We start from the raw sequence: 13,879 nt of genomic DNA, 5'->3' as shown, positions 1-13,879 counted from the left end.
CTAAGGATCCGCATTGGGCTCGGGAAGAAGAGAAACCCAGAGCGCTCACGAATGAAGAAGTGGAGTCATTAAAGAATAACTTTAAATAAGCAAAATGTTGAGTTAATGAAGCCTGTAATTCTGAACTAAGTATCTGAAAGCAAATGGGCTGTTTTCTTTCACCCTCGCTCCTTAGAATTAGTTGCAATATTATAACTTTGTAATGTACCGTGAAGGTATTTATTTCTTTATTTTGCTCCTAATGCCAAGTGAACTGATTTTCTAAGCTGCTGTAAAGAGAGAACCACACTCTCAAAATGCCTCTGTGGCATTGTGAGCTCTTCCTAGAGCTAACATCTGCCCGTGAGGCCTATGGCAACGAATACGCCTTGATCAAACATTGGAGAGGTGTGGACTTGGTTTTTAATGTAGTCTAGCACGTCAAATGTCGTTCAAGTTACTAAGAAGATGTGGAGATGAAATGTATCAGCTCCTTGATGCAGCTCGAGACATGCGGCGGCTTGGTCATGGCTCAGGGCTGCATGAAGGAGAGGACTCTAGTTGCATTGCCCCAGGATGTTGCTATGTTCAGGTTTCAATTCTTTGCTTTACTTTCTTGACCAGCACAAGCCAAAACGTACAAAAGTGGACAGTGATTTTGGTTGTCTCCATTTTTGGGTGCTTCACTTGAGACACGGTCCAGGCTGTCTCCCACCCCCAGGGCCTTCTCAGTGCTTCAAGACAAGCACCCACAAAATGGGACAAGCACCCACAAAACAACCTGTCATTTTTTAAAACCGGGGCCACATTTTCCCAACACAACTGGCACTCACTGGGAATTTAAGGCCCTGCAGGTGTGTACATGTATCTTTTTATGCATATTCGCACATTTGACCCGTGCTGAATTCTGATGTATTCTTTTGTAAATGCAACTTTATAAAATGGCTTTGTTTTTTTCTCAGATTAACAAAGACTTGGTGATTTTTCTCGGGCGGCAAGAGTGTGACTGGGGAGATGTTATTATTACACATCTAAGAGCACAATCCTACAAACCCTTACTGACAGAAGAAATCCTTGCTCACGCAACTAGCCCCATGGAGTTAGATAGGCACAGAGGCGGCCCCAAAGCTCTGCAAACAAATTCTAGAGGCTGTGTCAACCCCCATCACTAGTGGCAATGGCTTTACCACGACAACAGATTTCTTCCAGCTCAGGACATTCAGGATGTGAACTTTCTCTCTCCCCTACCCCACCCGAGCAGCTCCCCACTCACGTACCCAACGGAACAGGAACAGCGCTGACCTCTCAGCACTTACCTTTCGCTCCAGCTCTTCCCTACAGTTCAGTTCAGACTCCAGCCTCTCTTCAAGCTGTGCAAGGCGTTTTCGGAGAAACGTGATTTCCGTCTGAGCACAGTCAAATCGCATCTGCCACTCCTCGTCTGTAAGCAGAAAGCGGGCCCAGGTAGCAGCCTGGAACCAGGCAGCAAGCACTCTAAGAAAGCGAATTCCCTTTTGACCTGAGTGAAGGGTTGTATTCAACAAGTCAGCTAGCCACATGCACCACCTCCAAGACAGTCTGAGAACGCTGGCACGATGCAGGTGCACTGCGCAGTGCTGACCCTTCAAGGACAGAAACACATCTCTCTCCTGGAGTTCATGTGGATCGCGAAACTCTCCGGGGATGCGACCCTGCAGTTAAACACCTGCAGCTGGCCTGTGTCAGCTGACTCAGGCTTGGGCTACAAGGCTGTACCATTGCGGTGTAGACATTCGGGCTCAGGTTGGAGCTCTGGCTCTGGGGCCCTTCCCCATCGCAGGATCCCAAAGCCTAGGGTCCAGCCTGAGCCCCCACCTCTACACCACAATTGTACAGCCCCGTAGCCTGAGCCCTGCGAGCCCCAGTCAGCAGACACAAGCCAGCTGCGGGTGTTTATTGCGGTGTAGATGTACCCAAGGGAGCTACGCCTTTCCCATCCAGTAACCTCAATTGTGCCCTCGCCACGTCACAAGGGATGCGACTGTCTGTAAAACCCTCTGGTTTAAATACTCCTGACACTTCTGGAGCATGGAGTCTCCCAGGCAGCAAAGAGAAGCACCAACGGCTACTTGGGCCGACACACTCGGTCTCCATCCTCACTCGTCCTACACTCCGAAGCCATAGCAGCAGTGACGGGAGAAAGGAGATGTCACTCCCGAGTTATGTCAGACCAGGCAATCTAGAGTGACAGATGGTGGCAAATATGCCGCTGGGTTAAAGGTGGTTGGTGGCAAAGTTCTAGGAAGGGAATAGCACTGGGGGTGTCCTGAAACTCCCAACAACCAGGCAGATGCAAATGGGGCAAAACTGACAGGACACTGGGGGCCCCATTCAGACCTGGGTTACAGAGGTGCCATCCCCCTGAACACAACAGGGGTGCAGCCATTTATACCCGGTCTGAGTTTGTCTCTGAAGCACATCACTGTTCTGGACGGTTCGTGCTCCCTACCTCCAGCAGCGCCACTTATCCCAATTTCACGCAACTGAATTTGCTGCTGAGCTTCTTCCAGCTGCTTGTCCACGGACTCCAATTTCTTCTGCACTTGGTCGTATTTACTCTGAAAGGAAGAAGTGGGTCAGCTCCTACCAGCTGCAAGCAAACTGCACAGACCAAATGGAACCAAAACGGTCTTCCCCAGCGCAGCCACACTTCCAGGTGTGATCCTGACAGGAAAGGTCCCACTAGTGCCCGCTTTTCCACTGTCTCTGGCTTAATCAGAAATAAGAGAGTCCAGCCCTGGCAGCTGGACTCACACTGTCAACAGTGAGTGAAACGAAGTATGAAACTGAAATAAATAATAATGAGATCATATGCACTCATCCCTAGTGCCTTTCCTCCAGGATTTCCAAGTGTTTCACAGACAAGGGCAAGTGCTGTCTTCGTGTTACAGGTGGGGAGCACGGGCCACAGAGAGGAGAAATGACTTGACCAAGGTCCCAGTGAGTTAGTGGCAGAGATGCATACAAAACTCAGGTCTCTTTCCTCTCAGGCTGTGCTCACACTAGGCCACTCACCCCTTGACTGGCAGCTGCCCAAAGAAGTGAAGGTTCCCAATGTTTCTCACAAGTCTCGGTACGCAATGCCCTGATAACCAGCCCCCAGAGTGCACTTCCCCATGAGCGCAGACTTGAGCCCCATGGCTGGGCACTCTCTGCACAGTCACAGCGCTACTGGTCCAAGTGAAAGGGGGCCGCGCTGCTCCATGCCGGAGGTGCATGCTGGCTTGCCCTCAGCCAGGAGCTGCTCTGTTGGGGAGAGCACAAACATGCCACCTGGGCCATGGCCAAGCTCTTCAAGCCTGACACTCACCTGCAGTTCTTTTATCTCTCGTGACCCCCGGAGCCGCTCAGCCCGTTCACTTTCTAGGACCTGGCAGGCCGCTTCGCCTTTGAACCGCTCGTCGGAGAGTTCGGTCGTCAAGTCTAAGATCTGGGGGAGCGTAACACAAAGTGAAGTCTGAGCTGGCCAAGCACATCAGCGCTCTTCTAGGGGAAGCCGACAGAGGAGCCTTGATTGGAACAAGAGTCGCTTTGGTCCCTCTCTGCCTATGCACGGAGCCTGGGCTGAGCTGGCGCTATCTGGGTAGCTGACCATGCTCAGTGTCTGAGGCTGACATGAGGAAGACAAGCTACTGACATGTACTAGCAGCTGATTTGGTTTCTGAAGCTGCCCCACTTGTTCTCTGCAGACAGGATCAATGCACAGTATTGACTGACTCTCATTCTCCTCCCGGAAACATGCTTGTTACCTCCTCTGGAAGCCTGGCTAGAACCTAAGGCTGCCTTGCGCTGACAAGCTGGAAAGTGCAGAAGCTCCCTGCGGTAATATTCATTTGTTTGTTTGCTGTACCACCTGATGCCTCTTTTATTTGCTCATGCTCAGAACTCTGCTGACTGCACTAGGTTATTTTTTCACCTTCTCTTGTCCTGAAAGACTCAGTAAGAGTTCAGTCTATCCTCCCACACACCCATACAAACCCACTGGGTCTAGGCCAGTTAATCCAACCTGTACTTTAGCGCCTTGGTCTCATGTTCTTAGCTCCCTTCCAGTCCCCCAGTTAGCTGTACTGCAGACTGTGTTATTTACATACAATGATTATTACAGGCGGGGCTGGGAACGCCATGTATTACTGTTGCCAGACATTTCCCTTCACAAGACCCTGTTTTCAGTTGCTTATAACTTTGCCAAACTACAACTGTTTGAGCTGAAATTTTCTATGCCATGTATCTGCCTCACGCTGAATTTTACTGGAATTTTTCAGCCAGAACAGTTCAGCCATTTCCAAGAACAAAGCTGGGGAAAATATGTTTTGCCCACAATAAAAAAAAATCTGGCGCCCTTCTCTTTGAGAGCTCTGGCATCCCCATACTTTGGAGCAGTGATGTGAAATTTGGCAGGTGGGTGAATCTTGTATCCGGGAGGTGCCTTTGGCTATTCCTGTGGGAAAAGTAGGGGAGAGACGAGGGGAGACAGATCTGACAAGGATCTGGGTGTGGAGGGAGAACTGGGACTAGGACTGGCGAGGAGAGGAGAATGGGACTGGGATGACCATCCAGGGATGCGGAAGAGATGGGACAGGGACAGGTTGGAGGGGATGGGGCAGAAGGGTCAAACTTGGAAGTGAGTAGAAGAGTCTGTGCCCACTAGAGAACACTCCCTTTCACAGCCTGAATCCGAGATCCCTGAGTCTCACCATTCCTCTGCCATCAGCAATTATCTGTGAAACCCAATGGCAAAATGTCCCATCCCCTCTAGTGCTGGTCCACATAGAGGATGACAACTTCCTACTGCTAATGCTTACTCTGTTAGTTCAAATGGCAGAGGTCTGTATGGAGGAGCTGATGGTTCCAACCCAGCTGATGATCCACATGGGTGCCAATATGATGCCACCTGATGGAATTTTTATTTTTTCAGTTTGTTTTTTAAACCTAGAAAATTGTAACCTTCATAATGTTCTTTTAATGTAGGCTTATGCGTGCAACTAGTTATTTATATTACAGTAACCCCTAAAATGTGCACGGCCCTATGCAGACAGAAAAAGAACGTACCGTATGCAAAAACAGAAAAAAAGCAGGTGCAAGGGATATGGCATACAAGCAATGTGATTGGTTTAATGACTGGCACATGGCCCATTAGTTCCACATCTTTTGTGTGCGTGTGTGTGTGTGTGTGTGTATATACGCCACCGTTCCCATAAGCCATTAATGACTAAATCAACACAGGGTGGATGGTTGTGATCAACAATCCAATTCAGCACCCAGGGGAAGGGAGGAAGGGAAGGAGCAGTCGATACAGGATTTCCCCCCAGGAAATGCACTTGGCTGCTCTTCCCCAAGGATTGTAGAGAAGAGGGGAAAGCATTGGCCAAGGTTCAGGTCGGAGCCTCCTCTGCTTTGCTCCTTGTGGCTGTGTTTCACACCCTTTGCACAGGCGTAGGTGCCAGGCACTGGAGGAAAAGGCCCTGCTTCTACAGAACAAGTTGCCATAAATTGGGCATCTCCTCTCTACTTCATACAAACGCCACTTTGGAGTAATTAATTCATTAACGTGATCATTACACTGGTGGGAGCCTGGGGACTCCAAACGAAACCTTCAGCCTGTTCCTAGGGGATCTGTGCAAATAACGACAGAAAAACATCTCTGCCGAGAGAGGGAAATCATTCTTTGCTGCTCACATGAAAACGTCGTCATCCCCGAAGTGAACACTCATTATCTGCCTGATCAATTTACTGACACATCCTCAGCCGCTGAGCATGTGCAATACAGTGTTACGTGCGTGCCCATGTGCACACGCTCCGTGACCTCAATCCCGAGCCCCAATGAAACCCTGGCTCCACGGAAGTCAACAGTCAAACTCTAACTGACTTCCGTGGAGCCAGGGTTTCTCCCGGACCTCGCTCCCCGGCTGGAGGAGAGCCATTAGCTGCCTCTTATGTAACCCCCTCTCCCCTGCAAAGGGTCATGCCGGGAATTCTGCCAGGAAGACGAGGACAGGCTGGAGGACACTTTGCGCTGGTTATCCCCCAGCTGGCCTTTGGGGCCACAGCCAGATAGGCCTCATATAGAGCAGTTCTGGGGCTGAACCAGCTCCAACTGCAAACGACACCCTCCCTTCCGCCCCTTGAGCTGTGCCCAGTGGATTCTCAGGACAACCGAGGGCTGAGGCTACACATGGTCATGAGTTACACACTGGAAAGCAACTAACTGTTGGAGCAAAATATTTTCATGCAATTTGCCCATTGCGGAAACCATCTGACATCGACTGGGTGCTGCGATTAGGGTTGATCAGGTTTCCGCACTGCTCTCACTGCTCAGGCTGACCAGGGTTAAATTCCAGTTGAAATAATCAGCATGTGGCTACAGGAATAAGCCATTAACCGAGAGTGTGATTTCCCCTTTCTGCAATGTCTGTCTGACCAGGATCTAGCCCTGCAATCAGACCTGGCTGGCTGGTTCCCCTGGAGGCAGCGGGAAGGCTCCAGAAGTAGAAGTTCCAAACAGATCATTGACTCTTACAAACTGTCCAGAAAATCAGAACAGATGGAAACATGCAGGTTTACAACGATTTTCCTTTCCCTATTTGACAGCCTCCCGGACAGCCTTTTAAGACTTTACAGCTTGCAGGAGGGCTGTACAAGCGGCTCCAGCAGTGGAACAAGCGTAGCTTCGGGAAGTGAATTCAATCTGGGACAACGCAGGATCTATAGATAGGCGGCTCAGAGACCTGGCGAGTAGCAAGGGCCAGGTGGTTATTCATCTCCCATACTCCCAATGTGGAGCCAAGTCTGGGACCAGAGTGCAGACTCCTACATTCTGCCCAAGCCAAGCCCTATTTTGTCCTCAGTACATCTCCCAGCCCCTTCTTTCTGAAGGGGAATAACTCCGCCCCCAGCTGCTGTCTCCAGAATCCTGATATCTGCTCCAATGCTTCCGCCTTTTTAACATCCCCAGCTCCCAACGGGGTCACACTCTGTGCCCACTTGCCTCCTCCTCTCCTTGTTAGCATTTGTTCCATTAAACTAAGCTACTTCTGGTATCTGCAGACAAAGGCGCTGGAACTGGGGGGGCTGCCGCAGCCCCTGCCTTGAAGTGGTTTCCTTCATATCCAGGGTTGACAGTTTGGTTCAATAGCTCTCAGCACCCCCACTACGCAATCTGTTCCAGCCCTGCTGTCTGCAGAGGTTGCTGAGACTGCAGTCTGGAGAGTGAGGTGAGAACGTGTTACATTTGTGTACAATTTCTAGTCTGATCAGAGTCCTTGTCAGGAGACTGGATTCCATCCGTGAGGCCATTTCTCGGCACCCGAATACCCCGTGTCTTTGGTGAGCTGTGACCACAGGGGACTGCTGCCACTTCCTCACTACCCTTCACTTTGGTTGGGTAGCTGTTACCCTGCCCCTTGCAGCCAGTCAATGAGGTTGTAAACCAGTGGGGCATCTGTGTGGGGGGAGCAGGAGGGAGACAAAGGGGCCGGAGCCAGAGATGTGTGAGCACTAGAGCAGACACGAGAGGAAATGCGAACAGAGCATTCAATGCTGAGAAGTAGATTTGTGATGGCATTTATTAAAGGGGCATCAAAGTGGCCCATGATGAAGCTGTTTTTGAGACACTGGCCCTATGAGGTGGATGATTCCAGAGAACTCTGTTAACACTGGTCGTGCTCATTGTGTCAGCCCCTGGGGCTCCAGCAGCACACGGCCCATCCCTCTTACATGAACTGGTTACCTGCCAGTTACCTCTAATCTCATGGTCTGTCATCTGGCATCAGTACCAGTACCTCAAAATAACAGGGAGCCTTTAAGATTGCTCAGCAGACAAGATAATGGCAGGCAGCGTACAACGATTGTCCCGTCTGCTAGGAGAGAAAACACCCATCCCCACTCAGATCTCCTAATAGAGAACAGCAAAAGCTGCCGGCTTCCCAAATGACCCATTTCATGCACCTGACCTGATAAAATTAATCAGTGGGTAATTTTCTTGGTAGATTAAATATAAAATCAACTCTTCAAGGATTGTTAACCCATGTTCAAAAATGACAACGTGAGGGTTTTCAGAACCCAGCTCTCCCGACTCCCGGTCGGGCTGGAGAGGAGTACAGGAGAGAGGAGCTGGATGTGGACAGGCATCACAGTATTCTCTCTAAACGATCTGCAAGGTACTGACAGGGAGACAACTGGCACGAGCCCAGGCGTGTTTAATACACCAGCAGGTTTTAGACTTGTCTGACTCCTCACAGAGCCAGTACAATTCATCTTCAATCTTTTGGGACACACCTTAATTTGTAATTGTGATCTAATAAAACCATATAGGAAAGAGGCACAAAGAGTTAATTTGTCAGGGTTTACCTTGCTTTCCAACAGTTCTGTGTTCTGCCGAAGTTCACTACGTGACTGCTCTGATTTTTCGAGCTTTCTTCTTAGTGCTGCAAGCTCCTCCTAAATAAAATTGCCAGTCACAAACTTAGAGTTCTAGCCTCCTTTATTTATTTATAAATCTAGCTTTTCTGTTAAAAATAAGTGGGAGAGACATAATTACCTTATTAAGAAAATTTACTGGGCAAGTTTAAGGGCTGATCGCTGTTAATTGCTTGGAATGTGGTTTCTGACACTAATTTAAATGGAGGGAACATCAGCTTTGGTGTATGCACAGCACACATTTAATTAGAAAGAAGCAAACCTCAGACGCTCTGGATGAGCATCCAAGTGCCTGAATGCTGCTTATCTAATAAATATGCTTGAAACCCCGGCCAGCTATCAGGCAGGAACAGCTGCAAAGACACACACACACACACACACACACACACACACACACACACTTGTGAGATCCCAGCATTTCCTCTTGTCAGGCAGGTTAACAATATTGCAAGAAGAGCTTTGCCTTGCAGTGTCTTGACCGTTTGATGTCCGATGTTGAACAGAACCAGAGTGTGCAGAGACATGGTTAAATGCAGACACCAAAGGGCAGCAGGGCCTTTAGGAACCGCCAACAAGTTTTGAGGGATAAGCAAAGGCTTGGGTCAGTTTTCATTTTATCTGACCCAGCTCACACATCCCTATTAAGGGAGGAGACGGAACAGCCAAAGCCAAGGCAGATATGCTGAGGGCTTAGCACAAGCCAGGAACTGTGAGAAAGATTGAAAGCTGGTTTTACCGGGGCAGTGAGTACCAGTTGAAATAGACTCACTGGGCCAAATGGAGCTATGGTTAGAGCAGGCATCACTCCACGGACATCAGAGAGCTGAGCCTGGTCTGTCAGGGGCGAATGTGGCCTGCTAGCCCTGTTCAGCACTGCAGAGCCCAGTGTTTGGCAGCCAGAAATCAGCTGCTGTATGTAGTCCCTCCATGGCCTAGGTGGTCTGCTTCTGGTGGTCCAGAAGGACAATATTTCAGTGGTTCCTCAGGAGCGTTTGGAGTTGGAAAGAGCATTGGGGGTGGGGGTGGGGTCCCAGGAAAATACATTTTCATGGTATGGAGTCTGGCTCCATGTTAGATTGTTTAGGGCCCCTGGAAAAGGACCTCCATGAATGTGGCGCATGGAAAAGTCCCCCTCTTTAACTGCCCCTTCTCCAGGCAAGGTGAGGGCTGCTTCCCACTTCTCCATTCGGATATGAGAGAGAGGGGCCTGGACCCTCCCACGTCCCAGTGATGTCTAAACCAAAGCTAGAAGGGGCCTCTTGTCCAGAACCAGGACTGGGTCCAGTGCTTGTATTTGCACCCAAAAAGCTGGCCTTGCCTTTGTAATGGGCTTGAATTTAATTTCACAGACCGACTTGTCGCCTGTGTGCTTTGTTTTATTCTAAGGAGAGGGTCAGATTCCCACTTTCCCCATGTGTCCCTGAAAAGCCTTATTCTTATTTCTGTACCTCCGCTTCTCGGACAAGCTGAAAACACACTCCCCGGCTCACACGGTGCAGGACTGGAAACAGGATTTAAAACTTGGGTATGACCAACAAAATGTGTCTTTCTTCTGGCAGTAAAACCTACTTCCTGTCTGGCTAGCATGCTGAGCATCCCACTCAGTGTCTTTGCTCTACTGTTACATACGTCTTTGACTCGGAGCTGGTCTTCCACTATGTTCACACTAAGCAATGGCCGAACACAGCTCATCAGCTGCCACCATGGCCAGTCCTTCACCACGTGGAACACCGCCAGATTCTTCTGGATGCACCGAATGGCTAAGCGCTGAATCTGAAATTAGAGCATCAAAAACAATGGCACTCGTCCAGCAATGACATCAGCCTCACTACATGATAGCGAGAGATGAGCAAGAGCTCCGGATGAGTGCTAAAACGGAGCGCTTCACCAGAATCGAAACAGGGCATGGCAATGTGCTGCTTCCAGCAGAGACAAGGCCGAAGAGCTTGGTAGTAAAGAAGATATGAAAGATGTTACCAACTAACATCAATATGTGGCTTTGGGAACGAATTGTTCATTTCCCAAGCTGCACAGAACTGCATTGCTTGACTTCAGAAAGTCAATACACATGGCCCTGAGCTGTGGTTTGACTGGCCCGTGCCTACCTGCTTGGTTACGTTCCATGCGGCTTTGCAAGATTTAGCTTGAAAATTAGAAGGTGCAAATTAAAAATGAATCCTGCAAACTTTTTGAATACAGTGAGCTGTGTGTCTGTGTGTGCAAGTGTTTCGGGATGTTACACAAGACCCAGGAATTCTGAAATATTGGGGCCAGCACGGGATACCCTACTCGTGCTAACAGTTGCCCTGGGGCTGCTCACGGTGCTATTCAACAGGAGTACAGGGGTCCTAGTATGGCCACGATTAATGGGCAGACGTTTGTTCCATCTCCTATCAATACGATCATGTCAAGCTTTTCCAGACGTATTGACAATGTCCTGCCTGGAGAAATGAGGCCTCTCTCCTGCCTAGGGTGACCTTAGGGCAACAGGAAAGAATACAGGAACGCCCAGCCCATTCGTATAGCAGCAGAGCCACGGGTCACCTCCGGCCCAGCTGGGTTCTCCCAAAGACGTGGGCGACCCCTGTCGCATTGCCGAGGCAAAGGAGCACAGGAAGGCAGTTACCTTTAATCTCTTGAATTTCTGGCGGGAGAGGAAGCCCTTGCAAGCTGCCTGGAGCAGAATCATGTTCTGGGATATCAGCTTCTCTCGCTGCTTCTCCAGCCTGGAGACTACGCCCGGCTTCAGGAAAACCTGGGGGCAACGGATGGAAATCAATCGCCACCGGAAATGTGGCCTCTCACCAGCATTTGTCCAGAAGGAAATAAGAGCTGCTCTTTTAACCGTGGCGTAGTGACCACCTCTGCTAAAGCCAAAAGGCCATATTCTGGCTTCTGATCTCTGCCCGCCAGCCTTCCGCTGAGATCAGCAGGAGCCCCACACGCGTCTCCAGACGCTGGCCCTATGTCTGTAACAATGAATGGTCCATATTTGGAGGGTGGGAAGAGTCCCCCCTCTGCCCAGGGCTGCTGTGCCATGGTACTGCCGTCATTGTCCCCCCAGCACAAGGGGGGGGCATCAGCAGTGAACCCCTCAGATCAGAGCATGCTGTAGCCGTGCTCATGTCCTGATGGCCCCCCAGGGCCCAGCAAACCCTCACCCCAGATGGATGCTGTCTGAAGGAAGCACAAGCTATGTTTTTTCAGTAATTAAGAATGGGTGCCCATCCCCACCCCACTTCGAGGCACTGTTCTTGCTCTCTCCAGACACAGCATCTCCACCACTGTCACTAGGGCAGTGAACCTGCCCTCCCAACTCTGGCTCCGGGAGCCTGACTGGACCCCATTGTATTCAACTTGCAGTTCACTCACTGTTTCTATTGTTTACTCCGTCCTCTCTTTTACAGGTGCATGCCCTAACTCCTATTCAAAGCTGCATGTTGTTGAGACATTGACCATGGAGCTTTGGTCATTACCTACTTTATGGGCAGATGACATTGGACTCTCTGTTGCAAAATGCATTTGCAATAGTGTATGCACGACGTGGTAACATAGGAAGACCCGTACCAACGTAGGTCAGGAAGAAACCAAAGAAACGATGTCATTTACTTTACCTGAGCTTGTTACAAACATGCCTCAAACAACATAGATTGTGCTGATGTATTTGTATTTTGAAAGACCAATAGAAGGCTAAATTCAGAGATCCTGTTCCACCCCTTAGTCAAGCAAAACGCTCAGTGCTTTGACCAATATGATTTAAATACTCCATATTACCCTTTTTATATTGAAAACGAATTATTAAAATAAAACTGTATTTGTGAGCCTTGTAATGTAATTGAAATCTATATTTTAAAAGAACCAAAAAGGTATCAGAGAGCATTTCCATGAAAACTGGCTTTCTTGAGATAATGCTCTGATTGCTTCACCCCTATTTGATTGTCTCATTAATGGCTATATTAACTTCACAATCCAGTACAAAATCAATGTTCAGAGTGATGACAATACTAACTCCTATATAACAAGATTTGACTGGTGCTGCTATCATGCTATTGATAAAATAAGAGGGATTCATAGAAGAGATAATTGCAAACTATTGTATGCAAGATGAAAGAAAGTTATTCTGCTTCCTAGAATAATTGAATGAATTCTTTTTTTCTCTGTAGCATCCCCGAGACAGAGGCAGCAGTGTATATATAATTCATTTCTCTTTGCAATTAGCTTTAAGTGTGAACATGTTGCTGTGGCAACTATTCATCTGGAAATGTCCTGCTTGTAGGATCTTAATGGCTTGATGTATAGATCACATCGGGTAACATTTCCAGAAGTGACTGAGTGAGTTAGGAGCCTAAGTCTCATTGATTTCCATCGGGACTTAGGTTCCTAGGTTACAACATGGAAGCAAGAAAAATGTCTTTCGCTGTGTTAGGTCACTAGGGGATAGGTTCTGAATCTAAAGTGCTCCTGGTCACAAGCCTGGATTTTACACAGTTACGACACAAGGACTGTGGACAACATACCTGACTGTGTCCCACTGCTACACTTTTCTTTTCCAGATCAAGTACCTGGAAGAGCTCTTCTATTGCCTGTAGAGAAAGAGCACATTAAGGACTGGACTGGTGAATTCATTGACCACAGAGACCTGGTTTGACTTGTATTGAAACAACAAGGGAATTGATATATACTATACTCTTCGGGCTGAATCAGACCTGAGTTACCCTCCACTAAAACTGACAGAAAGCTGCCATTTATAACAGGCCTACAATGTAGTGCTGAGGGGAGGCGGGTGGCCAGATTAATGGTGTAGTCTACAGGGCGCACGGTTTTGGTGCATAAGCACTAGAGGACAACCACAGTGTCCCACATGAGGGATGCTGAGCACCCACAATCCCTTCTGAAATCTAGGGGTGCTTAGCTCCTTTTAGGATTGCCCCAAAAGGATGGGTCCCCTCCTGCTCGCCACAACGCAAACAGGCGTTTTGCCTTTGATTCAGGGGAGAGCAGAATCAACTCCTTAGTGGTTTGAGCCTGGAGATGCTCAGAGCCCTTTAGGACTGGTCCTTAGAAGTGAAGACCTGAATGTTCCCCATCAAAGTACAGCACAACTGCACATAAGAGAAAGTGAGACCCAGAACTACAGCCCACTCTAGCCCTGGGCGACTTGAAATGATTCTGTTAGAGGCACCCCTGCCCTACCGTGCAAATACCAAAGAGGGAATTCTTCCATAGGTCTCTGGCAAGGATGCATTTTAAACAAGCTTTTATTTTAAAATGGAACCTGTCAGAAAAATAATTGTTAGTTCTTTGCAAAAAAAAAAAAAAGCCTAACGGTCTCACAGTGACTTAGCAGATGGATTTCATGCCCTCACCCCTGCTGGGCTTTGGCTTCACAGACTTGCAAAACATTTATTAAAAATATTTCCAAAGCAATGCAAGCAGAAACGACCCC

The 13,879-nt window shown here is 48.7% G+C and overlaps 1 protein-coding gene across 15 annotated transcripts in view; it reads right to left on the bottom strand.

The window, feature by feature from the left end:
- MYO18B (myosin XVIIIB) overlaps nt 1–13,879 on the bottom strand; it is a 198,265-nt gene that overhangs the window by 90,203 nt on the left and 94,183 nt on the right. For 11 of the 15 annotated variants that reach the window (XM_065568882.1, XM_065568889.1, XM_065568885.1 and 8 more), the window contains 7 exons: nt 12,951–13,016; nt 11,060–11,188; nt 10,063–10,206; nt 8,365–8,454; nt 3,329–3,448; nt 2,468–2,576; nt 1,296–1,498 (listed from right to left, as the gene is read on the bottom strand). In XM_065568882.1, the coding sequence (XP_065424954.1) occupies nt 1,296–1,498; nt 2,468–2,576; nt 3,329–3,448; nt 8,365–8,454; nt 10,063–10,206; nt 11,060–11,188; nt 12,951–13,016 (861 nt within the window). The remainder of the gene's footprint in view (nt 1–1,295; nt 1,499–2,467; nt 2,577–3,328; nt 3,449–8,364; nt 8,455–10,062; nt 10,207–11,059; nt 11,189–12,950; nt 13,017–13,879) is intronic. The other 4 variants (XM_065568886.1, XM_065568890.1, XM_065568888.1 and 1 more) reach the window with 1 other exon arrangement.

The sequence above is a fragment of the Chrysemys picta genome, chromosome 15 (assembly GCF_011386835.1).
Source record: "Chrysemys picta bellii isolate R12L10 chromosome 15, ASM1138683v2, whole genome shotgun sequence".
In the NCBI taxonomy this organism is placed as follows: Eukaryota; Metazoa; Chordata; order Testudines; family Emydidae; genus Chrysemys; species Chrysemys picta.
Note: the sequence above shows the minus strand (reverse complement) of the source record. Positions and strands in the feature narration are given on the sequence as shown.